The following is a 26168-nucleotide window of genomic DNA, read 5'->3' as shown; positions in this document are numbered from 1 at the left end:
GATGTGACACTTGCTTAAAAATAAGCAAAGGAACCAAACGCCCCCTTACATTCGTTCACGAGAATTAAGCTTGAGCCTGTTCAGCTGGACTTATAAGCCGGCTGAAAAGTTGAAACGGTTGATTTGTTGTGAGAGAAAAATACTGTTCGGTGGCTGATAAGCTGAAGCGAACAGGCAGCTGCAAGTCGCCAGCCTTCTCTTCTCTTGCAGTCTTGTTTTGTTGTCTTGGAATTTTCCGGCATCTGAATTGTGTGTTGCTGTTGTTGTCCATGAATGCTGATAAGTTTTGTCTTATTCGCCAATCTGCTGCCTGGGTGATGGGGTCTTGGGGTCTTGAGCTTGTAGATTGTTAGCCAAAATCTGGTTGTCCGTGAGGTAGGTGACTGGAGTCTGTGATTGTTATTTTTGGGAACGGGTCGGCTTCACGCCTTCACCCATGAAGTCGTCTTCTGTTCCATCGTTTGTCGTTGCTTCATCAAGAGCCGCTGCAGACCCCTCTTCTCAAATTTGAGCCCCTATTTCTTCCATACGATTATACGAGGGCATCTCATCCATATTCCAACCTCCTATTTATCTTTCATCTATCTTTCATCTGTACTTCCGTATTTCTCATTTACCTCTATTTTATTCATATCTTTTAACTAACAAGATAAACATCTTATATCTAAATGGTGATATTTACTGCTACTACTTATACGACGACTACATTTACAATAGTTATTTTTAATGGCTATCTTTAATGGATATCTCCTGCGTCGAAAATCAAATCAAGTATCAATAAACTTGCATACATAATACACAAAAACTGATTTTATACAAAACTAGCTTGGTGTTGAAAAAAGAGTAAAATACATGGACGGTCCCTGAACTTGTCATGGGATGTCATCTAGATCTCTAAACTCTAAAAATGCAATTTTATGTCCATAAACTTGTCCATAAAAAGCTTATCTCAAGATGCCATCCGAGAAAGCATCGCGTGACATATGGCAAATTTTAAGATTTGAAAATATATTTTGAGAGTTTAGGGATACGGATGAAACTCGAGAACAAGTTTGGAAGCTTAAATATGCACTTCGAGAGTTTAGGATCCAAATGATACCTTGAGACAAGTTTGGAAACCTGAACATGCATTTTGAGAGTTTAGAGTTCGGATAACACCACACGACAAAACAAAACACAAAACTCCCTGTGCGTGTGCTCTCGGTGAGGATGTCTCTTTTTATGACTACTTCACATTGGTGGAGCTCGCGGATGAGAGGCAAGGGCCATGGGCGAAAAGGGATTCTCATCAACGAATGATGGGTCAGTATGAGCCGATTATTTCAGATTGGGACCTCAAAGTTTTTAAGATAGAAGCTTGGATGAGATATTGGTTGGAATCGCTTTAGGGTCGGTTTGGCTCCAGGGTTAAACTTTAACTTCTGTCACATTGAATGTTTGATACTAATTAGGAGTATTAAATATATGCTAATTACAAAACTAATTGCACAGACGGAGGCTAATTTGCGAGACGAATCTATTAAGCCTAATTGATTAGGCTTAATAGATTCGTCTCGCGAATTAGCCCCAGGACTTCTGCAATTAGTTTTTTAATTAGCTCATATTTAGTTCTCCTAATTAGCATCCAATTCGATGTGATAAGAGTTAAACTTTTAACTCCTCGATCCAAACAGTCCTGTATGCCAAGTTATCAGCACTTAGCAGGGCCCACGCTCCAGTATCGGGACAGACGGAAGCCGGATCGGATATGCCTGCTGCACCTGTCTTCGCTGCCTCGCTTCCATCGACGACTCGTACTCTCCTTCCCCCTCCCACAAATCGAAACAAAACTCCTACAAGCAGCACTCCTGCCGTCCTGCACGGGCAACTACTACAAAGCAGCAGCAAAAGATCGATATCGAAGCTCGGCCGGCGCAGCGATGGAGGTCAAGTGCCGGCGCCTGGAGGGGAAGGTGGCCGTCGTGACGGCGTCCACGCAGGGGATCGGCCTCGCCATCGCCGAGCGCCTTGGCCTGGAGGGCGCCGCCGTCGTCATCTCCTCCCGGAAGCAGGTCCTCCAGCCAAGCCGAGCAGAGGCCCCTTCTCGTTTCACTTGCGCTGCTTTGCTTGCTTGATGTGCCGCCGTCCCGGCTTTTCCCTTGACCGTGCTTCTGATTGGGGGTGGGGTTGCAGAAGAACGTGGACGAGGCGGTGGAGGGGCTCAAGGCAAAGGGGATCACCGCGGTCGGGGCCGTCTGCCACGTCTCCAACGCCCAGCAGCGCAAGGACCTCATCGACACGGCCGTCAAGGTCAGAATTGGGGGAGGGGATTTCAGATGGGGGTTACATTGCATAGTCAGATTTCTCTTGTTGCTGAGCGATTTCCCGTCAGGCCTCCCTCCTGTCAATTTTGCGCCGAACCTTGTTGTGAACGCTGCCACGCTGGTTTAGTTGTTTACTTGTTTTACTACGAATTGGCTATTTGGCTGTTGCTCAGCCGACCTTAACTGCCTGCCCCCTTGGTTTCTCTTTCTAGGGCGAAATTGGGATTGGTTTTACTACCTGGTATTTCTAGCTGCGTGCTTAATCCATTTCAGCGTGCAGTAGCATTGCCAGAACTAGGAAACATAGATTTATGGTTGGTAGGGCTCTTGCATTGACAGTTGCAGCTTTAAATGAGGTGATGGTGAAATCTGGCAAATAAGGAACACTAGAGTTAACAAATTGTCCATTTGTTTTATTATGAACTAAAGACAAGCTCAGTAATACTAGTATCTACTTGAGTTTCACTGATGAGTGTAACCCTTCTCTATTAGTTGATGAGGCAATAGCTTTCCAAGGCAATGAACAGTAGTGTAGAATATCTCTATCCTGTGGAAGTCTCATGCCAAAAAATTGTGTCATGTCTCTTTTATTTTCTCATCTTGTAACATTCATGTCGATGACTCTCTGAAATTACATAAAACCATTAATAGTTCCGCAGGCAGGAGTCATACAAATTTTTCATAGTCTTAAAAACAGTGTACCTTTACATATCTCAGACCACTTGTTTCATTCAGCATGTTGCACGCCGTTATGTGTATAGAGGAACTAACCAGCTCGACTCTAGATCCTTCTTCAGAATAGACTTGCGATGACGTGGACAGGGCTAGTGAAGTGGTGATACAGCACCTGTGGTTCTGAATGGGCCACTTATTATGCCCAGTCAGGTCCTGGGGCATGATGCATGCTTATTTAGTTTCTGTTCATGTCTTAGATAGTATTTTTGCATTTGAGGACTTAAGTAGTTATCAGGTAACATTGTGACGGTTCGTATTCTTGTAGTAGTAATCAGCTATTATGCTGTTGCAGAACTTTGGACACATTGATATTCTTGTCTCGAATGCTGCTGCAAATCCTACCGTAGATAGCATACTTGAAATGAAAGAGGCTGTTCTCGATAAACTGTGGGATATTAACGTCAAGGCTTCTATTCTTCTTCTTCAGGTGGGCAAATTCCTCCTACTTTACACTCTCGACAAATAATGTTTGGCATTATTTGCTTCATGTATCAATTTCTTTTCAGGAAGCTGCTCCCCATCTACGAAAGGGATCATCTGTGATTATTATTTCTTCAATTACTGGTTACAATCCAGAACAAGGATTGACAATGTACGGTGTTACAAAGACTGCTCTCTTTGGTCTCACAAAGGTATAAATTGATCTTTTTGTCATCTTTCACCTTGTTTGCTGTATTTGATCAATGTCAAAATCATCTTTTTATTGTTGACGTGTGTAGAAAGTTCTCATAAATCTTAATGCACCTTTATTAATCATGATATTTGTAAACTTATAATGTAAAATAACATATTTTACTTTAGCTGTTAACTGAACAATGCTGGATTAATGAAGTATACATAAGCAAGTTATCTTTCCTTCGGGAGGTTTGTTTAAATGCTCATGCATGGCCCTTTAATATCAACATAACTAGGGAGCACATGAGGTAGCTATGCCATATATGTTAAAAATCTGAAAATTTCATACACTGCCTGGTTGGGTAGTAAAGCGCATGAGGTGAGAGGGCTTTCATCTGATCTACCTTTGGTACAGAACGGGGTGGACATGAAAACTTCCAGATTTTCATCATATATGCAATTTCTTCTTGATTGCTCCTTCTCTCTAGTTTCATGAAGTTTGCACATAGAAGTGTCTTAGTCTAAGTGATCCTTTCAGTGCCATGTAAGACAGTAAGCATATCTCTCTTTCTCTCTCCCTCTCTCTAGTTTCATGAAGTTCGCACATAGAAGTGTCTGCTTGGCGTTTTGTATTTATGTCAGGGGCTGCATGTTAGATGTCCTCAGGAATGAAGTTTAGTTTGATGCTAAAACTTCCTTTAGGAGAAGCACACAAGCTGGACAGGAAGTAAAAAACTATATATTATACACAATTTTGAAGATAACAACTAATTTCTTTGGATACTTTATTACTATGCTATTGATGTATTTGCATGCAGGCTCTTGCTGGTGAGATGGGACCCAATACTCGTGTTAACTGTATAGCCCCAGGTTTTGTTCCTACACGGTTTGCTAGTTTCCTCACAACTAATGAGACCATTGTAAGTGATTTCTATGTTTTATTTGCATACTTTGTCTTCATATATTTTGATGATTCGTTAATTAAAAGAATTATTTGACACTGTTATAAGATTTCATCATTATCCTAAATGTTTCAATGTTCTATGGGCTATGGCATAAAAGAATCTCAATGCTTAGTACTTCTATAGTTCTATAGGTAGTTTTCTAATTTGTGATGCCACCAGTATGGCCTTAAGCTTTACTTGCGCATGCCAGTGCACTTAAGAAATAGATAGAAATTACCAATGCCTGCGCGGATGGCAGTTTATTTAGAGGGATAGAAAATGTATGCAAACTTGATTCAAAATGCACTAAACCAACTTTTGAACGCTCTAATGATCCACTTTAAGGCTATCCTGATCTGATCTTCAAATAAGTGTTTATTGCATATTCCTTTCCTGATTTCAGTTGTTACATATTTTCTGATCGCTAACCTTTGGATGCGATCTTTAATATTAATGTGCTATCCCTTTTGCTATTGTATTAAATTTCCAGTTTCAAAAGTTAGAAATGGCATGCTAAATGGATGGTTTAGATGAGGATATTTAAATTAGATGCAATTATCCATCTGGTGGTGCTAAGGGGATATTATTCCATTATATCATACCCAAGTACAAAACATGAAGATACTTGCTGAGCTTCCCGTCAATTTCATAATTATATTGGCACACAAAATCATTTACCACTATCCATTTCAATACTTGATCCAGTTGTTCCTTGCATGCAAATGGATGCACCTAACCTGAATATCACTCTGCAGAGGAAAGAGCTTACTGACAAGACCGCGCTTAAGAGATTGGGCTCTGTGGAAGACATGGCTGCGGCTGCTGCATTCCTGGCCTCCGACGATGCATCATTCATTACAGCCGAAACCATTGTTGTTGCTGGAGGGATGCAGTCTAGATTGTAAATCTGGCTGAAGCTTATATTTGGCATGGCCAATAATCTGTACTAGTACCCCGTGCGACTAGGCCAGTGCATTTAGATGTTATGGCAACTACTATATACTGTAATAATTGGCTGTGAAAAGCTCCATGTTGTGCTAAGATTGGTCCTCCCTCGGCCTGTTGGCTTCAGCTTATCTTGGGGCTATCCGGCTATGGGCAGCAATGCTGGTGGTGCCAACGGCGCCTTCCACAAGCAGTTCTGTCATTCTATGGTTAACGTGCTGAAGTTCCGTGGCTTCCCTACTCTGCCACTATCGAGGACATCAAATTCTTCCTGGAGAACGAGCTGACAGAGGAGACTACGGTCCGATCGATGGGAAGACTATCAGTAAAGCCTTGTTGAGTTCCCCCACAGCCGAAGTTGCAAAGGTTGACATGTGCAAGGATAGGATGGAATTTTCGTCAACGCACGGAAATAGTTTGTTGAGCTTACAATGTCGCATAATAAGCTGGTGGTGATTCTGTTGCTGCTACATTCTATGAGAACGATCAGAGCATAAGCGTGCGCATGGATGTGATGCAAATATGCAATGGCAAAGGCGATCCTAGCATGTACTATTGGTGTTCTGTCTGTTCCTCTTGTTGCCATTTGGGCGTTGCGTTGCTCTAATGACATCTGCAGCACGGGACGGTCACGTTCATTCGCCATATACTATTTAAATCCAAGCACCCGGTGTTGGGTACAACAACTCTCTTTCCCGACCCCATCCGCACTGTCTGCACACCATCTTTTCCAAAGAAAAACACATTGACAAAAGTGACAATCTGATATCCCAATCCCAACCAGACTAGCTAGGTTCAGCTCAGCAAGCAGTCAAGCACCCATCCGGCCATGGCTCCGCCGCCCCCTGCCCTCCTCCTCCTCCTCCTCATTGCCGTCACCGTCCCACTCTCAGACCCGGCGCCGGTGTTCCCCGATGAAGCCCTCCCCACCAAGTCGGGGTACCTCCCCATCCCGCCCGCCAACGCCTCGCTCTTCTTCGCCTTCTACGAGGCCACCCAACCGCTCACCGCGCCGGCCTCCACGCCGCTCCTCCTCTGGCTGCAGGGCGGGCCCGGCTGCTCCAGCCTCCTCGGCAACTTCTTCGAGCTCGGCCCCTACTTCGTGACCCCCGACGCCGAGACCCTCTCTCCCAACCCCTTCGCGTGGAACCGCCGCTTCGGGCTGCTCTTCATCGACAGCCCGCTCGGTACCGGGTTCAGCGCCGCGCCGTCCCCCGCCGAACATCCCCACCAACCAGTCCGTCATCGCCGCGCACATCCTCGCCGCGCTGCAGTCGTTCCTCGCCCTCGACCCCAGCTTCCGCGCGCGGCCGTTCTTCCTCGCCGGCGAGAGCTACGCCGGCAAGTACGTCCCAGCGACGGGGGCGCACATCCTGGACGTGAACCCGACGCTGCCGGAGGCGCGGCGCGTCAACCTCCGCGGCGTGGCGATCGGCAACGGGCTCACGCACCCCGTCGCGCAGGTGGCCACGCACGCGGACTCGGCCTACTTCACGGGCCTCATCAACGCGCGGCAGAAGCGGGAGCTCGAGGAGCTGCAGGCGGAGGCGGTGGCGCTGACGCGCGCGGAGCGGTGGCGCGAGGCGTCGGACGCGCGGGGGCGGGTGCTGTCGCGGCTGCAGAACATGACCGGCCTAGCCACGCTGTACGACGCGGCGAAGCAGCGGCCGTACCAGACGGAGCCCGTGGCCGCGTTCCTGAACAGGGCGGAGGCCAAGGCGGCGCTGGGCGCGCTCGGGGACGTGGCGTGGGAGGAGTGCAGCGACGCGGTGGGCGCCGCGATGCACGCGGACGTGATGAGGAGCGTGAGGCCCGAGGCGGAGTCGCTGCTGCGGCGCACGCGCGTGCTGCTGTACCAGGGCGTCCGCGACCTCATGGACGGCGTCGTGTCGACGGAGGCGTGGCTCGGCGGCGTGGGATGGCACGGGCTGCCCGCGTTCCTCGATGCCGACCGCGCCGTGTGGCGGACGCGGGGCGACGGGGAGCTCGCGGGCTACGTGCAGCGCTCCGGCGCGCTCTCGCACGCGGTGGTGTACGGGGCCGGGCACCTCGTGCCGGCGGACAACGGCCGCGCCGCGCAGGAGATGATCGAGGATTGGGTGCTGCAGGCGGGGCCGTTCGGGCGCCGCGGTGGCGACGGCTTGAGGAGCGCCGCCTGATGCCTGTCCGCGCGAACGAGCTTGTTGCAGCTTACAACTGTGCACCAATAATTCAATAATCGATTGATGATATTGTTACTGGGTTTTGGATAGATTCAATCGTTGTGTTTGCTGAGTGATGCTAATTGGAATAGAAAATACACTTCCTGAAAAAAAACATCTGAATTTCCTGTTGCTAAGCACTCTCGCTGAGACTGGTGGCGCGAAGAATTTGCACTTTGGTGGCGCCCACGGTTTCTAGATGGAAGAGATATTTGAATGGCTGCCATGTGCTGTCCCCTCCCCTCCCATTCCTAGCAACGCGCGAGTAGAGATGGCAAGCAACGCCACATGCGCTTCGCGTTTTCCCTGCCATCGCTCTGCAGAGCGCGCTAGCTGCTGCCTGTCTGCTCCGTTCCGTTCGCGGCGATCCGAGCAGGCATTGGTTGAACCTTTTTTTAAGGGGACTACAGTAGGCAAGAAGTCGGCCTGAACGATTATGCATATATGCAAAGTTGTAGCCTACAAGATTTTGAGAAATGAGGATGGAGGGAGCTAAAAATCTTAGAGTAATGTTACAATATTACAAAAGTAATCGACCCACGAAAGAAGAGAGGTGACAGCAGCCGGATCTCTGAGACGGTAGCGCCAAAGGTCGAGGTCAGTGGCCACCGCCCGAAGCGTGACATGAGCCGGCACAAGAACATTGTTGAACACCAGGTCATTGCGGTATTTCCAGATGTTCCATAGCACAGCAGTGACGATGCCGGAGCGGACCTTTGCATACGGGATGAGAGCAAGGTCGTGGATGTCCCATAGGTCACGGAAGGAGTCAATGCATGCTGCTTGCGGCCATCCAATTAGCCTCCAAATCCGACGAGCCCGTGGACAACGTAGTAGCAGGTGACCTTGATCCTCATGTGCACCGCAATAAGCACATAGTTGCGATTTTAGTGAAAGCAGCATTACTTAACTATATTATCTAGTGAAATATGTTCTTAGTTAATATATCCTGCTATTTTTTAGCTAAAGACAGAGGACACGTAAGTCTGGATCGGCTGACTGTACTCTAGACCCTTAGGCTTAGGGGGTGTTTGTTCTTCGATCCCTCCTAAATTTCCTGTCACATCGAATCGAATAAATGTTTAGATACTAATTAGAAGTATTAAATATAGACTAATTATAAAACCAATTGCACATATTGAAGCTAATTCGCAAGACCAATCTATTAAGCCTCATTAATCCATGATTTGACAATGTGATGCTACAGTAAACATGTGCTAATCATGAATTAATTTAACTTAATAGATTCGTTTCGCGAATTAGCCTCCATCTGTATAATTAGTTTTATAATTAACTCATATTTAATTCTCCTAATTAACTTTCGAAGATTTGATATGAGATGTACTGTACTCCCTAAAACTATGGGACGTCACTCCCAGCACAAAGGCTCTAAAGACAGAGGATTGGTTGACATGTAAAGATGCTGATCCATTCGGGCATATACTTCTTACTCTGACTAAAAAAAATCGTTGTCTGTCTCTGAAACAGCAAAGGCAGTACAGCTAACCGACTGAGGTTGCTTAGAGCTCTCCCTACAAAATCAACTCCTGTTTATAGCCTGCGGGTGAGAAACGTTCTAATATATTCACCATCGTAGATTTAAATTCTTTTTAGTTATGTGCAATGTAACTGAAGAATTAACTGATTTCTGGCAATTGCAGTTCTCTCGGCGGTGGCTAAGCTCGTCGTAAGCCGCCTTGAGCAGTGAAGCTGACATTCTGTGGACCTGCCTGTGGATTCTATTGTATACCTTGCATTTCCGTTGGCGATCCCAATGAACCCAGCATGCAGCGTCTAACCATGCCCGCAAGCATCGCTGATCCTCCTAAGCACGTGTAATGGGCATGTTCGCTTCAGCTTATAAGCCGGCTGAAAAGCTGAAACGGCTAATTTGTTGTGAGAGGAAAACACTGTTTAGTGGCTGATAAGCCGGCTAAATAAGCTGAAGCGAACAGGCCGATTAATGTTGTAAAATTACTAGGTGATTGCATTGTAAAATTATCATTTTGTTGGTTGTGTGGAACTGGAAACAAGATAAATGCTACATAGGGCGGGTCCAGAGGGAAAGGGACAGAATGGGTGCAATATGTTGGGGGCGAACTAGCCATCGGTGCTCCATTCACTCGTCGTCGTTGTTCCAGTAAAGTATTCTGGTCGGTCACGTGAAAATGATAGAATGGGCAAGTTTTGATGTAATCGTAGACCGCGTTACACATCTAAGCGAATGGCCACGTTCCAACCTGTAGTTAACTAGTGGCGAAGCGCAGACAACGAGGCCGACGTCGTTGTCCCGATACAGTCAGCGCTTACAACACATGCCGTCACGATCGCCGACGTCGATGTCGCTGATGGTGTTTGGGTGCTAAAGTTTAGCAGCGTTACATCGGATGTTCGGATGCTAATTAGGAGGACTAAACATTATCTAATTACAAAACTAATTGCACAGATGGAGTCTAATTCGCGACACGAATCTATTAAGCCTAATTAATCCATCATTAGCAAATGGTTACTGTAGCACCACTTTGTCAAATCATGAACTAATTAGGCTTAATAGATTCGTCTTGCGAATTAGACTCCATCTGTGCAATTAGTTTTTTAATTAGTCTATGTTTAATACTTCTAATTGGTATCCAAACATCCGATGTGACGGGTACTAAAGTTTAGCATCCTAGAGCCCGGCAGGAATTGTAGTTCCGGTTCCGTTTGGGGAGGATTCACTTGTTTCACTTGTTTCTACGCAAAACGATGCACTGTATCGTGAAATTGTTTTGTAGATGGATGCTAAAATGAACTAGGAAGTGAAATCACTATTTTTTATTTTACCGACTTTGACTTCACTAGTGAAGCTAATTTGGAAGAAGTCTTTCCCAAACACCCTTGTTGTGGCCCGAACTGCCAAAATCACTGTTGACATGCGATCATTTTTGTCTAGTAATTTACTTTGGCGTGAACTGTAGCGGAGATCTGCACTGCTCCCTGAATTTTCAAAAAAGAAAGATCTGCACTTCGTCCAAAAAAAATTGAACTGGTGTGGACATGACACTCGTTGGCTTGAAATCTTCGACGGTGTGGACATGCCTTTTGCATATGGAGGAGACTGATGGATGCCCTGTTCGTCTCAAAACATAAAGGCCACTGGTATAAAGGACTGCGACAGAGAAAGCAGAGGTGGGTGTCGAATTGTCCCCAAAGGCTTGGATTACACAGATTCCATCAAGGATGACGAGATGTCCGTGTCACATTCGCAACTCGATGATGGAGAAGAACTGGAGGAAGTAGTAGTACCGGTAACCCACTGGTACTAGTAGTGGCTTGATCACTTCAAATTGCACAGGCTATTGTGTCAAATTCCCATGCTTTGTGTGTAGAGGCAGCTAGGCTAAAGCTTACGGAGTGTTTGGTTCTTAAGCTAAAGTTCGATCCTTGTCACATCGAATTTTCGGATACTAATGAGAAGGACTAAATATGATCTAATTATAAAACCAATTGCACAGATAGAGACTAATTCGCGAGACGAATCTATTAAGCTAATAAATTCATCTCATGAATTAGCCTCACGAATTTATTAAGCTAATAGATTCGTTAAGCTAATAGATTCGTCTCACGAATTAGCCTCTATCTGTGCAATTGATTTTATAATTAGATCATATTTAATATTTCTAATTAGTATCTATTCGTATCTAACCATTGATGTGATAGGAACAACAAGAACTAAACTTTAGTAGGTGGAAACCAAACCCGTGTGGAAACCAAACGGGACCTTATTCCAGTCTCAGCGAGAGTGCTTAGCAACAGGGAATTCAAATGTTTTTTTTCAGGAAGTGTATTTTCTATTCCAATTAGCATCACTCAGCAAACACAACGATTGAATCTATCCAAAACCCAGTAACAATATCATCAATCGATTATTGAATTATTGGTGCACAGTTGTAAGCTGCAACAAGCTCGTTCGCGCGGACAGGCATCAGGCGGCGCACCTCAAGCCGTCGCCACCGCGGCGCCCGAACGGCCCCGCCTGCAGCACCCAATCCTCGATCATCTCCTGCGCGGCGCGGCCGTTGTCCGCCGGCACGAGATGCCCGGCCCCGTACACCACCGCGTGCGAGAGCGCGCCGGAGCACTGCAAGTAGCCCGCGAGCTCCCCGTCGCCCCGCGTCCGCCACACGGCGCGGTCGGCATCGAGGAACGCGTGCAGCCCGTGCCATCCCACGCCGCCGAGCCACGCCTCCGTCGACACGACGCCGTCCCTGAGGTCGCGGACGCCCTGGTACAGCAGCACGCGCGTGCGCCGCAGCAGCGACTCCGCCTCGGGCCTCACGCTCCTCATCACGTCCGCGTGCATCGCGGCGCCCACCGCGTCGCTGCACTCCTCCCACGCCACGTCCCCGCGCGCGCCCAGCGCCGCCTTGGCCTCCGCCCTGTTCAGGAACGCGACCACGGGCTCCGTCTGGTACGGCCGCTGCTTCGCCGCGTCGTACAGCGTGGCCAGGCCGGTCATGTTCTGCAGCCGCGACAGCACCCGCCCCCGCGCGTCCGACGCCTCGCGCCACCGCTCCGCGCGCGTCAGCGCCACCGCCTCCGCCTGCAGCTCCTCGAGCTCCCGCTTCTGCCGCGCGTTGATGAGGCCCGTGAAGTAGGCCGAGTCCGCGTGCGTGGCCACCTGCGCGACGGGGTGCGTGAGCCCGTTGCCGATCGCCACGCCGCGGAGGTTGACGCGCCGCGCCTCCGGCAGCGTCGGGTTCACGTCCAGGATGTGCGCCCCCGTCGCTGGGACGTACTTGCCGGCGTAGCTCTCGCCGGCGAGGAAGAACGGCCGCGCGCGGAAGCTGGGGTCGAGGGCGAGGAACGACTGCAGCGCGGCGAGGATGTGCGCGGCGATGACGGACTGGTTGGTGGGGATGTCGGCGGGGGACGGCGCGGCGCTGAACCCGGTACCGAGCGGGCTGTCGATGAAGAGCAGCCCGAAGCGGCGGTTCCACGCGAAGGGGTTGGGAGAGAGGGTCTCGGCGTCGGGGGTCACGAAGTAGGGGCCGAGCTCGAAGAAGTTGCCGAGGAGGCTGGAGCAGCCGGGTCCGCCCTGCAGCCAGAGGAGGAGCGGCGTGGAGGCCGGCGCGGTGAGCGGTTGGGTGGCCTCGTAGAAGGCGAAGAAGAGCGAGGCGTTGGCGGGCGGGATGGGGAGGTACCCCGACTTGGTGGGGAGGGCTTCCTTGGGGAACACCAGAGTCGCCCCCGCAGCAGCAGAGAGCGGGACGGTTACGGCGAAGAAGACGAGGACGACGACAGGACTCGCCGGAGCCATGGGGCTCGCGGAGCTGAGCTGAGCTGAGCTAGCCCGGCTGGAAACTGGTTCAGAGCATCTAGATGTGGCTCGTCAGTTTTCAGTTTTATGTGCGCACTGTGGGACTGGACAAGGAAGTCATACACTCGTATGGCCGTCGTATTGTAATGCGGGTTGGTGCAGCATTTAATGGGTTTCCGTGGCCCACATGGCAGGTTGGTCAGAGACGTAAACTGTAGCTGTGATTCGGCCAGCGACGCATCGACCTCGGTGGCTTTCTTTTTCTGCACAAATCAAGGTCCTGTTTTTCACTCCAAAATCCCAACTTAAAAAGAAAATTCTCTATCACATCAAATTTGCGGTACATGCATGGAGTACTGAATGTAGACGAAATCAAAAACTAATTGCACGGTTTTGTTATATTTTGCGAGACGAATCTTTTGAGCCTAATTAGTCAATATTTGAACAATAATTTACAAATACAAATGAAACGCTACAGTGCTATAGTAATTTTGACACCTTAAAATTAGACAACTAAGGCCCAACAGGCAGTGGCCTGAACAATCTCCGGGGCCAACTGTGACGAGGACAACGGCGCGAACGCCGATGTAGGGTTGGTGAAGCATTTAATGCGGGTTCCGTGGCCCACATGGCAGGCGTGAACAACGATGTAGGGTTGAACCCGATGCAGGGTTGGTGCAGCATTTAGGGGTGTTTGGATCCCGATCTTAGGGATCGTGCTGTGTTTGGATCCCGATCTAAATTTTAGGGTATTTAGATATGATATGTTAAATTTTAGTAGAGTCACGTCAAATATTCAGATACTAATTAGAAGAACTAAATATGAGCTAATTACAAAATTAATTGAACAGATGGAGTCTAATTCGCGAGACGAATCTATTAAGGCTAATTAATCCATCATTAGCAAATGGTTACTGTAACACCATATTGTCAAATCATGGACTAATTAGGTTTAATAGATTCATCTCGCGAATTAGACTCCATCTATGCAATTAGTTTTGTATTTAGACTATGTTTAATACTCCTAATTAGTATCAAACATCCGATGTGACAGGTGCTAAAGTTTAGCACGGTGTTCCCAAACACCCCCTTAGTTCCGATCACATCGAATATTTAGATATTAATTAGAAGTATTAAATATAGATTATTTACAAAACCCATTGAATAGATGGAGGCTAAAAGACAAGATGAATCTATTAAGTCTAATTAGTCCATGATTTGATAATGTGCTGCTACAGTAATCATCTGCTAATGATAGATTAATTAGATTTAATAGATTCTACTAATGATGGATTAATTAGATTTAGGGCCTGTTTGGCAGAGCTCCATGTAGCTCCAGATCCTCAAAAACAGCTCCGCTCCCGATTTTTCCAGCCAAACGGTTTTAGCTCCAGCAACTCCACCGTAGAGCTGCTCCACGAAAACGGTGGATCTACCCCCAGATCCATGGATTTGGTGGAGCACCTCAGGGGGTGCTCCACGAAATCAAATTTGGTGGAGTTGGAGAAAATTACCCACCACTGCCACTCATTAGTGGAAAATGACCGGTTCGTTCTATTTCCTTTTCTTCTTCTCCGTGCGACACACTGGAGTCCTTCCTCTTCTGTCGTTGTCCGCCCCTACCCGCCGGAGCCTTGCTCGCCTCTGCTCGCCCCGCCCGCCACGCTCGCTCCGCCCACTAGAGCCCCACCCGCCCCTGCTTGCGCCTGCCCGCCCTTGCCACTGGAGCCCCACCCGCCCCTGCCATTGGAGGCCACCCCGCCAGAGCCCCGCTCGCCCCTACCATCGGAGCCCCACCCGCCTCTACCGCCGGAGCCCCGCCCGCCCCTGCCACTGGAGGCCGCCCTGCCGGAGCCCCGCGCGCCCCTACCGCCCAAGCCCCGCCCGCCTCTACCGCCGGAGCCCCGCCCACCCCTGCCACTGGAGGCCGTCCTGCCGGAGCCCCGCGCGCCCCTACCGCTCGAGCCCTGCCCGCCTCTGCCGCCGGAGCCCCGCCCGCCCCTGCTCGCCCTTGCCGCCGGAGCGCAGGAGAGCGGCGGGTCCGCAGGCGTGGCAGCGCTCGGCAAGGAAGGCAGCGGAGGCGTGGAGAGGTCACACTCACCGTGAAGAAGATGTTTTTTCTTTTTTTTTTTTAATTCTGATGCATGGGTCCAAATTGCCAGTGACACAAAGATAAGAGTGGAGCTGTACCAAACGCTTTTTGAGATTTCAGATCCACGGTGGAGCAGCTGTATGGTAGAGCTAGGTGGATCTATGGATCTGGAGCTGTTTTTTCAGAGCTGGAGCTCTGCCAAACAGGCCCTTAATATATTCGTCTCGTCGTTTAGATTCCCTATGTGTAATTAATTTTATAGTTAACACATATTTATTGCTTCTAATTAACTTTCAAATATTCAATGCGATATGACCTAAACGATCCAGGTTCCGTGGCCCACATGGCAGGCTGGTCCAGAGACGTAAACCGTAGCTGTGATTCGGCCAGCGACGCATCGAACTCGGTGGCTTTTCTTTTCTGCACAAACCAACAGGCAGTGGCCTGAACAATCTCCGGGGCCAACTGGGACGAGGACAACGGCGTGAACCGGCGGTAACGGGAGGACATGGTAGGCGTGACGAGTGACAGAGTATTACGCAAGACTAGATGGCCGGATGGGCCAGGCCTGCTGGGCAGCCTTAGCACAGCCCGAAAAAGCCCAGCATGGCCCGAAGTGTATAGTACCTAGACTGGCCCGGCATGATGCGTTGTACCGTGCTTGGGCCGCCTCCCGGCACGCTAGGCCAACCCAAGCCCAGCACGATTTTTGACCGGCTCGGCCTGCCACCAGCTACCAGCGATACCTCATATAAATATATAAACCATAACATTATCCTCTCCCCTCCCCCCAACACACCAAGCAGCCGCCAGCCCGCCACTCCCTCCTGCCTCCCCCTGCTCACGCCAGCACCCCTCTCTCTTCTGCTGGGAGCCGTGCCTGCGGTCGGGAGGGGCGTCGCCCGCCACTGCCACGGGAGCCGCGTCGCTGCCGTGCTCCACCGTCGGGAGCGACTCCCACTGCTCCATCCACGGACGACGGGGATCCATTTTCAGTGAATTTTATGTGATGGATTTGGTATGAGTGTATATTTGTGTGATGGATTCATGAATTCCTCTTAGATTTCTTTTTGCTTGTAGTGCCTGGCCCGACACTAACACGGTAGTGCCAGCCGTGCTAGTGGGCTGGGCCGGCACGATAAAAAGGCCATCATGCCGGACTTGGGCTAGGAGTTCGGTACGGCACGAAAAAGCCATCGAATCTATTCGTGCCGGGCCTAGTCAGGCCGGGCTAAATTGGGCTAATATCAGGCGACCCATCTAGCCATCTATACGCAAGAGGCCGGCGGGTCCTCGTCGGAACATTCCTATGCTTGATGACAGAGTTCAAAGCAGAATGTCCGATGTCTAAATTTTAAGGTGTTCTGTATCCACCGAAAACCTTTCGGCTAGAATGAGTAGAAATCGTTGAACAGTCACAATTTGATTCACAAAGTAATGTCTGGTAATTTAGTTCCCTTACACACTACGTACCTCTGCAATACATGAAACTAAGGAACCATGCAATGTCATGGCAGTGACTATGGCTTGTGCGGTTGTGCCGTCATACCTGTAACTACTAACATATCATGAACATTATGTGTCGATTCTATACCTAATTACCCAAGAGGCCAAGAATAACCTGAACCCAGAATGACCTGGACGCAGAAATGGAGGTTCAAATGTTTTGGAAAAAAAGAAATGGGGGTTCTCAAACAAAGAGGGAACAAACATTACTTTATCTAATCCGATCCTATCAATTGAGGTTTGTTGTTGAAGTTCTTGGAGATTATTGGTCGAACATCCTTGGCATCAACGAGGGTCGCAAGGAATTGAAGCAGTTCCATCAACTCAACATCTGTGGGGTCATCAAACCAGCTCTTTATGGGTATGCCGTTGTCGACCTGCAGCTGGAAGACCTGATGAAAATGTGAGCATTGCACAGTCCCAACACCATGTAAAACATCTTAGAATTAGGCAAGAGAAACTACAATCAGCATGCACAGCCATGCACATGTAAGAGCAGAAACCTTAGGTCTAACGAGATCAGTTTTAAAATAAGAATTCATTTGGTTAAAAACTAGATACCAGAAACACATTTGGTGATGAAATATAAATTCACATCTGATAGTAAAGTTTTACCTGTGGAGTATTGTCAACTATCACAACTTTTGCCAAGTCAACTCCGAAAATTGTTAGGTCCTTTGTGTAGCTACCATTGGAAAATGTACACGATTCACGGTAAAAACGGCGTGAAATCAGTTTCCGATCTGGATCGAGTTTATCTAGTAGAGGCTCAGCATAAACACTCTCACTAGCTGTGAAAACGACAACCTCAAACATCTGAGCAACTCGGTTGAAGAACATCTCGAGGTGAGGCCTCTGCCTCACGTATACTGTATGATCTTCCATATTAAAGAAAACTTGAAGGGTGAAGTCAAAATTATCACAGGGTTGTAGCTTTGAATGAACAAGGGTTTCTGCAAAGAAGAAATAGTTTAGACTATCACACAGCTGTAGCCAAAAACAAAAAATGATTAGCTGGCAAACTAAAAATGCTGAGAATAGAGCCGGATTCTGGAGAACCTTTTTTTAGGACACAAAATTTTTGCTAGTGAGGGGACAGATAATAAGCTGCTGAAATGGGCGTTATTTTGTCAAAGAGAATGCGGTCAGATATTAAACATAAAGCTATATCCTAATCTCTACTTCTCTAGCTCAAAAATGTTTAAAAGAAAACGAAAAAGAAAAGATTGAATGCAAATTAACCAAAAATCATTGGACAATCTCCCACCAAAAGGAAAAATTATGAGACAGGAAATCTTTCTAACTTGAAGGTTTGCAGAATGATAAGTCAGCTTACCATCCAAATCCAGCACAAGCACGATGTTTTTTGTGTTCAGTGATGGTCTGGATAAGTCATCTGAATTGCCTGGTGAACCAATATCCATTAAATTCAGAAGACCTACTGGTAGTTCTTGATTATCAGTACATTCATATCCTGTCACCATGCAAGAGGCAGAGCTGCACTCATTCTCTGAATCTGATGGTCTATTTTGAAGGTAAAAGCTAGTATAATCAACTGGAGCCCTGCAAGTAGCATCATCCACGCCCCTTGTTTTATCTGGGGGAGAAATGCCCATCGCTACCATATCAGCAGCATCCACACACTCATTATAACTACAATCATCATTTCCAAAACCCATCAGCGTATTGAATTGAACAGCGGCAAAGCTTTCAGGGAAATACAGATCTAAAATATCCCAAATTTGCAGTTCACTTGAACTGTTCCCTTCGTAAGTGTCACTAAAAATTAGTTGAAGAAACTCAGAGTTGTCATCCGTTGCTGCAATGACAAGAAAAAAAATGAAATTGTTGCTCTGTTGACGTACGAAACAGATTACGGTAAAAAAAACCTGAGTATCAAAATCATTATTGATTTTCTTTATGGGGGGGTGGGGGGGGGGGGGGTGGATTCAGAATCGGGATAACCTGCACCATTGTGATACATTGCTTTTGTCTGAGGATCATCCTGTTTCCAATTAGGTGAGAATACAGTTTCAGGGTGTGAGCAGCATGGTGTCAGTGTAGGAACCTGAAAACCACACATGGTTCAATGGTGTATACTTGAGGAAGTAAATAAATATAGTGGAGGATATGGCTATAGAAAATGAAAAACTGCAAACACTCAGCTAACTTTTCGATTAAATAGCTAATGAAGTATGTCCCAAGTGGGGAAATGCTAGATGTGCCATGACAAGAAATAAGAATGAAAAAAAAGTAATTACCGATGATCCATAATCACATGGTAAGAGTGGGTGTAAATTGGTCATTTCTGCACTAGAATCATCCCGTGAGAAATGGACTTCAGCGATTCCAATATTATGTTTTGATACTTCATTACTGGAACATCCTGCAGTGACATCAATGTAGCTTGTGAAAATAGGGGACAAATATTACTGTTTTATTGGATATGAGTGATTTCTAAGAACTAAATACATTTCAGTGAACTGAGTTCTAAGAACTTCGGTAAAATTTAGGAACATGCCCCAGGCCTGAGCAGTGAGCACTGTTTACTACTACATGGCCTTGTTTCTCAGGTGAAGTGTTTATTTTGACACAACCACAGAACAAAAGTTTAGTTCCATAGCAATACAGTGATGATTCAGATGTTCTCCAAGAAGGATTCTGAGAGTTGGAAAACATTAACATGTGTCTAACACAGTGGATTTGCGCTTACCATTTTGCTGGTTCGCCCTTGATGTTTGGTCAAACGTACACTTTTGATAATGAGGATCTTTAAAAAGTCCATTGGATGTACCGATTGAATGGGGTTCCTGCGTTCCTAAACAGTCCATTCTTTAACATTCTATTTTTCCTTAATAGGCAATTGCAAAAGGCATGTTGAAAGAACTGCAGTTCCAGTAGAAAATAGACCAACTGCTGAACATAAACATCACTTGAAAAATTAGTCAAGATTTGAACTAGTAAACTGTCTATTTACTACAGGCTAATGAGGCACTGGAAAAAACGTATTTAACTTATATCGTTTTTTTAAGTAAATTTAACATTATGCACAATATCTTTGGCAAAAGGCCTATTCTTTTGAAATCTGATGTATCATATCCATCCCATCGCAGCAGAACTAACATCGTGTACATTGAAAGAGATTAGGTGGCATACTTCAAAGAAAACCGGACAAGCAAAATTAAAAAGAAGTACTTGAGGCTGTTTTTATCAGGAATATCTCGGAAAAGAAAAGGGAAAACTAAGTTTAGAAATTGTTTATCCTCGGGCCTTAGCTACTCGATGATGCTCCATGGATTGTGGTGGTGTGCAGTGCACCAGACCTTGACGTGACTAGGAACCACCCAACCAAGCAACCAGCCTAGCATCGTCTATACATTCATTATGCCTGAACCGCCATAACCACCAAGCACTCAATCCATATAAGAAAGGTTCTTATGTTGTCATGTTTAGCTACAGACCGGGCAAGAAATTCAGAGCAGAAACTAGCGCAGTTTCGCAGGAGACCGTCTCGCAAGTTGGAATTGGAACAACCAACTCCCTAAGACTGGCTAAGACCACGTCAAAACGCGCGATTTCTACTAGCATTCCAAGTCAAAGTTACTTTGGTATCCGGAAACAGGAAGACCTGGTCAGCGCGACCCCAGACGCCTGTTCCTTCCTTCCTTTCCCCAATCCCCACTCCGCCCGGCACTCAAACCACGTCGTTCGAATTTCAAAAGTTAGCAATAAGCGGGGGGAAACCAATCTAATAGTAATAGAAAATCTGATTCGTGGTTCGAGCAGGAATTATCGAGTAGTAGACGAAAGCACATGGCATACGCTCACGAAACACTTAAAAATAAGCACACGGATCCTAAATGACCGCTGAGATGAACAGAGCCGGGGCAGAAATTGACAGCGAATTAAGATGCGGCAAGTAAAGGCCACTCGACATGGGAGGAGCAGAGGAGGAGGAGAGGGGAGACGAGAGGGAAGCTCACCGAACAGCTCGTTGCTCGCGTTCTGGACTTCTGGTGCCCCTTTGCTGGCGTCTCCGCGCTCCCTGGTCGCCGTCGACGACGACTCCTCCTCCCCCTCGGCGTCGAGGCAGCAGTCGGGTTCGGGTAGAGAGGCAAGGCGGGGAGGGAGCGCGGAGAAACAGGGGAGCGGCCGCTACCGAGACGAGGAATGTATACGGTCGTCGGTCACCGCAGTCTAAAGTTCACCTGACAAGTGGGACAATGACCTGTGGTCCCACATGGAAGCGTGCCGATGAGCCCGGGCTCTGTTGACCCGAGCGGACCAGACCCCAAACCAAGCAGGCAAGCGGGGCAGGGGGGAATGTATTTGATTTCGATGGTGGGGATGCGCACACGTGGACGGTGCCTGTGCTAGTGTACTACTGCATCTAGACGCTGAAGTACACATTGAGCTGAATAGTAAAAACAAAAAACTCGACCTGAATAGTGCGAAGACCATGAATATTATACAAGTCATTTTGAACGATGACACAATCTGTGAGATGCATTTTTGCTATGTCTGCAAAAGAATATGATAGTGAAAACAAAATAGGCAATACAAATATCATGTTGCTATTAATTGTCAAAGCTCATTATCTAAAAATTTGTTAAAAACTGCGACAATGTATAGTAAGTGTCAGTTCTCGTAATGACTGCCATGTGAGGTTATTTGGGACCAGGTCAATGATAGTAGGTCAAGGAAGCAATGCGAATATGTTACCGCTTATGCTCCTATAAGAATGGCAAATAATTGCTAATCCCACATATGGAAGGAAGCCAAGTTAGAGCCACACCGCCCGCGCGAAGCTCAGCACTAGCACTGACGCTCGAGCGACAGAGATAAAATGGCTCGTCAAAGACCAAACGGCAAAGGCCTGTGAAACCGTTCGTGCAACACTTCATTCAAGTAACTCCATCGAGCGACAGAGATATAAAACGGCAAATGGGGACCGAGCCTCACCTCAAAAGAATAAAGAACACTTCATTTCAGTAACTAATTAGTAGTAACATTTAACTGAAGTGGCAAATATATACGCCGGCCTGGAAAAAAGAGTGAGCAACGCTCATGCATGCCCATCGCCCATCGCGGACGGAACGAAGTCCAGCACGGCGCCACCGTACGCAGCCGCCAAATGCGAAGAAGAGCGGCGGTGCTCCTGAAGAAGCCCCGGCGCCGGCGAGGGCAGGCCGGCAGGACGAGGCAGCAGCAAGCTCCCGGGCGCCATGCGCGTGCCGTGAGCGTAGCTGTCGATCATCGCGCGCAGGTCTGGGCGGAAGCCAAGCCCAAGCTGCGGCGGCGGCGCCGCGTAGGCCCCGCCGCCGGCGCCGCCCCTGACGAGGAGGCTCGCGGGCCTCGGGTGCGTGTGCTGGCCCTCGTAGGTGGTGACGACCGTGGAGGGGTCCTGGTGCGAGCGCTCGACCCGCTTCTTGACCCCGCACCGCGCCGCCGTGCACCGGTAGTAGCTCCTCGGGTACGAGCTGTTCTTGACGGCCTTCTGGCCGTACTTGCGCCACCGGTATCCGTCCTCGAGGTGGTCGACCTCGCTTTTGGTCATGAACGCCACGCGGGGCTCCCGCGGCTTCTTCTCGCCCCTCGCCTTCTTCTCTGCAGCTTTGCTCCTCCTGATAAAGGAATTAAACATGGCCATTGGCCAATATGTCATACTCATACAACAAGGACAGGTCACACTCCCAACCCAACTGCAGTACAAAGGATTTCGATCTTTGTGGGGGTCCTGAATCACCGATTGGTCGATGATCACTGACCAGCTAATACGTACTGAGTGCAAAGTCGTCAGAATGGGCATTCATTCATGAAGGACGCGTGCCCTGTCCCAAAATACTTGGTCGAATTATATAGCTAGATTCAAATGGGAAAGTGGTTTTATAAACTGTGGATCAGTTTTGTAGCAATAGATGGTACACATGATGCATCATTATATCGTGTGAGAAACCACCAGACAGAGCTTGATTTTGAATACCATGCTAATAGAATGATTTGTATATTTAACGAGAGGGCAAGTGCAGTTTAACTAAGCTAAACATATTTTTTTAATAGAATTGAGTATAGTGATAGTAAGCCTACTTTGTTTGTCGGTCAAGTTAGGTAGCAAACCCTAAGCCCTTGTATGTTCACACCAGCTGGTATATAAAAAAAGATCTAGCACTTGAAATGAAATTTCTTTGTTCGTTCCTACTATGTTGTGATAAATTAACCGCGACTGTTATACAATAATACAATCAACAAGAAGATCGTGCAGAGATAGTTTTGGTTTTGCACCAGAACAATTCTAGACTTACTTGCAGTTCCGATCGGCTGCAGATCCCTCGGCATCCATCTCCTGTTCCTCTTCTTCCCCCTCCAGCATATTCTTGCACCGGCGCTGCGTCTCCTCGTCGGCACCACCAGCCTCGCAGCTGGACGACGACAGCACCGACGACGAGTTCGGCGTGACCGGCGCACTGGCCGCCGGGCCGTCATGGCGGATCAACCGCACCTCCATTTCCTGCTTCACGGCGTCGTCATCGCCCAACCGGCACGGCACGTCGAGGTGCGCAGCGAGCCCCGCAGGCTCCAGGAAGCCCTGCAGGTAGTCCGTGATGCTTGAGTACGGCGTCGTCAGCCCATCGCCGCCGCCGCTGCCTTCCCCGGCGTACGGCGTTCTCTGGAAGAAGAAGTCGTCGTGGTCGAAGGCGGTGAAGTGATCAGCCGCGGCAGGATCCCCGTAGAGGCCCCCATGGCCTTGACCCCCCGCTCCTGCTCCATCAGACATGGCGTGGCGATCGAAGTCTGGAGGGAGCTAGTCAAGTGTGCAACGGGAGGGCTGGGACTGCGCTGAGAGGGAGAGAAGCGTTGAACTTGGGCAAGTCTTCGCCGCTTTAGAGAGAGACAGAGAGGGGGGGGGGGGGGGGGGGACACGGGGCTCTTGGATTTATTATTTGGAATAAAAACTTGGCGCCCGTGCGTCGTATTAAAGAACAGTATTAATACTCTTCGCCAATTTGATAATTGGCGTGTAGTATATTCTAGCCTCTCCTTCGATCTTCTTAACCCTGGCTGTCTGCAATTGTTTAGGCGCTACTCGTTCGTGTTAACCCTTTTTAATTAAAGACAAATTCGTGTTAACCTTTGCTTTCGCGTGTTGCCCGTCCATGCCACGCACGTACGCCTCCGGAAAACGCATTCGTTCCGGCATGTGAATGCTACCTGCCGGCCCGGCCGGGCGGTACACCGGCGCGCCTTCCTTGAGCAACACGTGGAAAAGGGGCGGCACACGCCTTGTCGACCGACCGATCGATGGATCCGCTTGCCGAACTCGCGATCCTTTTCGGCAAGGACAGGCACAATTTCATCACCGTGATCATTAGATGGTTTTATTCGTACATTCAACTTGCCAGATTCCATCTCTGCGCATAGCTTATTAGCCATGTTTTTTTTTTAAATTAATCCGTTTGTGTTAGGCGTGAACCGGCCGGGGCTGACGATCGACCAGGGTTTGGCCCGAGTCAGGAGCGTGCAGACACTGTGCCGCGCCGACGACTGCATGTTGTGCACGACGACGACTATCTCACTGATTGACAAGATATTTCCTCGCTCTCACATGTTTGGCGGGCGTTTGGATTATATATTCTTCCTCTCCTTATTTTGGCACCATCAGTTGACAGGAACCATAAGAAACGCCGAGGTTGCTGTCTCCGGTTCTCTACCCGTGCCGCGTCATCCTCCCGCTCCGTTTTGTTAAGAGCAAATCTGTTTTTCTTAATGAAAAAATCCTGATTAGTCTACTCGCCACGAGACAGGGAGACGCTTGCCACTAAACCGCACGATCGTACCCCTGGAGTGCCAGGCCAGTCATATACTCATATGCCACGCAGCACTGCAAGTGCCGGCTGCAGGCCTGCAGCCTTGCGTTGCGGCGGCCATTCCCTCCAAATGACGTCGGCCAAGCGGCGGCCGGCGGCGTGCCGGCCAGACCGACGGGGGCCTGCCCTGGCACTGAACTGGCACGCGCGCGCGCGTATTCAACCAATCCACCCGCAGCATGTGGGCGCGCGGCGGGACCGGTCCGGCCATTTCCCCACGCGCGGAGGTGTGAACAGGCGCGGGAGCTTTTGGGCGCCGCGCGATGGCGACGGGAGCCGGGAGGGGACAAGACAGGGAAGGGGCCGATGCAGTGTTCGGGCCTGCAGCCCGCGTGCCGGCGAGTTGCGGCGGCGGATGGACGCGCACCATCCGCGGCCGCGAGAGGTGTGTCGCGCATCCAGCTATCGTCCGTCCGTTGAATCATCCGAGGAGATGGATGCTCATGCTCCATCGTGGACGTGGTACAGTGGTGGGCGGCGATCCGATTATTGTGTTCCTGCTTGCCGCGCGTGGTTCTTATTTTGTATATAGAGTGCGCTAGTTCAGACTCTAAGACCATGGATGGGGGTTATTCCTCTGCAGTGATCACATCTTTTGCATGGGAGATGGGATATTGGGATGGGACAGACATTGCCCTTTATTTATGCATCACGTCTGATGAGAAAAAACAAAAAAGCATCCCCCGATCCAAGCATCCGAGGCTTTAGAGTTTAGACCAATACAAAAGGTTGAGGTCGTGGCGCATGTACACTTTTTTACATACTCCTAGCACCCCGAAAGGCGGATTTAGCCACCTCAATGAAAGATGAACGAAGTATAGAGCAAGTCGTAATCAGGGATTGTGATGTCTCCCACAAACAATTAATACATCTCCCCCTCCTCCTGGAAATGAAAAAAGAAAGGAAAAAAGAAAATGGGCCCAATTAATACATCTCCACTCCTCCGCTAGCTAAAAATATAGTCTATCGCAAAAGGAAAGGAATCATTATCATCTATTATCTTAATACAATAGCGTTAAAAGAAGTTACTACGTTCACCGAGGGTCTAAAAATTACCATGTTAATCGGAAAAAGAGAAGAACGCACACCGTTGGATTTTATGAAGATCTAATGGTCTAAACTAGCACGAAGAGTCCATGCCAAATACTACTAATAAATATAATAAATTAAGAATTTCCACCACCGCCGCTTACAAAATCCTAGAAATTACCAATTAATAAGTGCAAAAATAATCCATACCGTTGTTTTGGTTGTTCCCAATTACAAAGTCTAAGATCCATTGCATATGCATATATAGATATCAGTATCAAATCCAGGGTTCATATTTGACGTAAGCTAGCTAGGTGTAGAACAGGTAACAAGATACTCCCTCCGTTAATTTATTCTAATTTTCTTAAAAAATCAAAACATGCTAAGTTTGACCAAATTTATATAATAAAGTACTAACATTTATTATATCAAATAAATACTATTAGATTCTTTATTAAATATATTTTCATAGTTCAAATATAAAATGGTTTGACTCTCCAAGAAAGTTGAAATGACCTGCAATTTGGAACGGAGGAAGTAGGATTCCAAAACAATAGTCCAAGGAGGATAATTAAGGAAGAAAATATATACGAAGAATATCGAAGACCGTATGGATGTGTCAGATAGCGATTAA

The 26168-nt window shown here is 48.1% G+C and overlaps 5 protein-coding genes across 10 annotated transcripts; 2 read left to right on the top strand and 3 right to left on the bottom strand.

The window, feature by feature from the left end:
* Window positions 1-1769: 1769 nt before the first annotated feature.
* Window positions 1770-5638, top strand: LOC117849697 (tropinone reductase-like 3). The gene is made up of 6 exons (XM_034731340.2): window positions 1770-2051; window positions 2173-2289; window positions 3331-3465; window positions 3545-3670; window positions 4472-4573; window positions 5353-5638. The coding sequence occupies exons 1-6, from the start codon at window positions 1920-1922 to the stop codon at window positions 5500-5502; spliced, it is 762 nt and encodes a 253-aa protein (XP_034587231.1). The 5' UTR covers window positions 1770-1919; the 3' UTR covers window positions 5503-5638.
* A 154-nt stretch (window positions 5639-5792) lies between these two features.
* Window positions 5793-7800, top strand: LOC117849696 (serine carboxypeptidase-like 50). The gene is given in 2 exon segments (XM_034731339.2): window positions 5793-6761; window positions 6763-7800. Coding segments are annotated over 2 exon segments (1329 nt in total). The 5' UTR covers window positions 5793-6371; the 3' UTR covers window positions 7702-7800.
* Window positions 7801-11434: 3634 nt separating this feature from the next.
* On the bottom strand, window positions 11435-13182 carry LOC117846960 (serine carboxypeptidase-like 50). The gene has a single exon (XM_034728088.2). It carries the CDS (start codon window positions 13040-13042, stop codon window positions 11708-11710), a length of 1335 nt encoding a protein of 444 aa, XP_034583979.1. The 5' UTR covers window positions 13043-13182; the 3' UTR covers window positions 11435-11707.
* Window positions 13183-16528: 3346 nt separating this feature from the next.
* Window positions 16529-20810, bottom strand: LOC117849577 (uncharacterized). 6 transcript variants are annotated; one of them, XM_034731168.2, is made up of 7 exons: window positions 20624-20810; window positions 19354-19553; window positions 18902-19026; window positions 18606-18708; window positions 17977-18459; window positions 17256-17593; window positions 16529-17023 (listed from the first exon to the last, which is right to left on the bottom strand). In XM_034731168.2, exons 2-7 carry the CDS (start codon window positions 19469-19471, stop codon window positions 16856-16858), a joined length of 1335 nt encoding a protein of 444 aa, XP_034587059.1. In that variant the 5' UTR covers window positions 19472-19553; window positions 20624-20810; the 3' UTR covers window positions 16529-16855. The 6 variants fall into 6 exon arrangements, with proteins under 6 accessions (XP_034587059.1, XP_034587058.1, XP_034587056.1 ...); XM_034731167.2 differs by having other exon boundaries at window positions 16529-17032; window positions 19354-19556; window positions 20624-20807; XM_034731165.2 differs by having other exon boundaries at window positions 16529-17032; window positions 20624-20807.
* A 703-nt stretch (window positions 20811-21513) lies between these two features.
* On the bottom strand, window positions 21514-23709 carry LOC117849578 (uncharacterized). Its single transcript, XM_034731172.2, has 2 exons — window positions 22943-23709; window positions 21514-22264 (listed from the first exon to the last, which is right to left on the bottom strand). The coding sequence occupies exons 1-2, from the start codon at window positions 23413-23415 to the stop codon at window positions 21706-21708; spliced, it is 1032 nt and encodes a 343-aa protein (XP_034587063.1). The 5' UTR covers window positions 23416-23709; the 3' UTR covers window positions 21514-21705.
* Window positions 23710-26168: the final 2459 nt, after the last annotated feature.

The sequence above is a fragment of the Setaria viridis genome, chromosome 3, assembly GCF_005286985.2.
Source record: "Setaria viridis chromosome 3, Setaria_viridis_v4.0, whole genome shotgun sequence".
In the NCBI taxonomy this organism is placed as follows: domain Eukaryota; kingdom Viridiplantae; phylum Streptophyta; class Magnoliopsida; order Poales; family Poaceae; genus Setaria; species Setaria viridis.
Note: the sequence above shows the minus strand (reverse complement) of the source record. Positions and strands in the feature narration are given on the sequence as shown.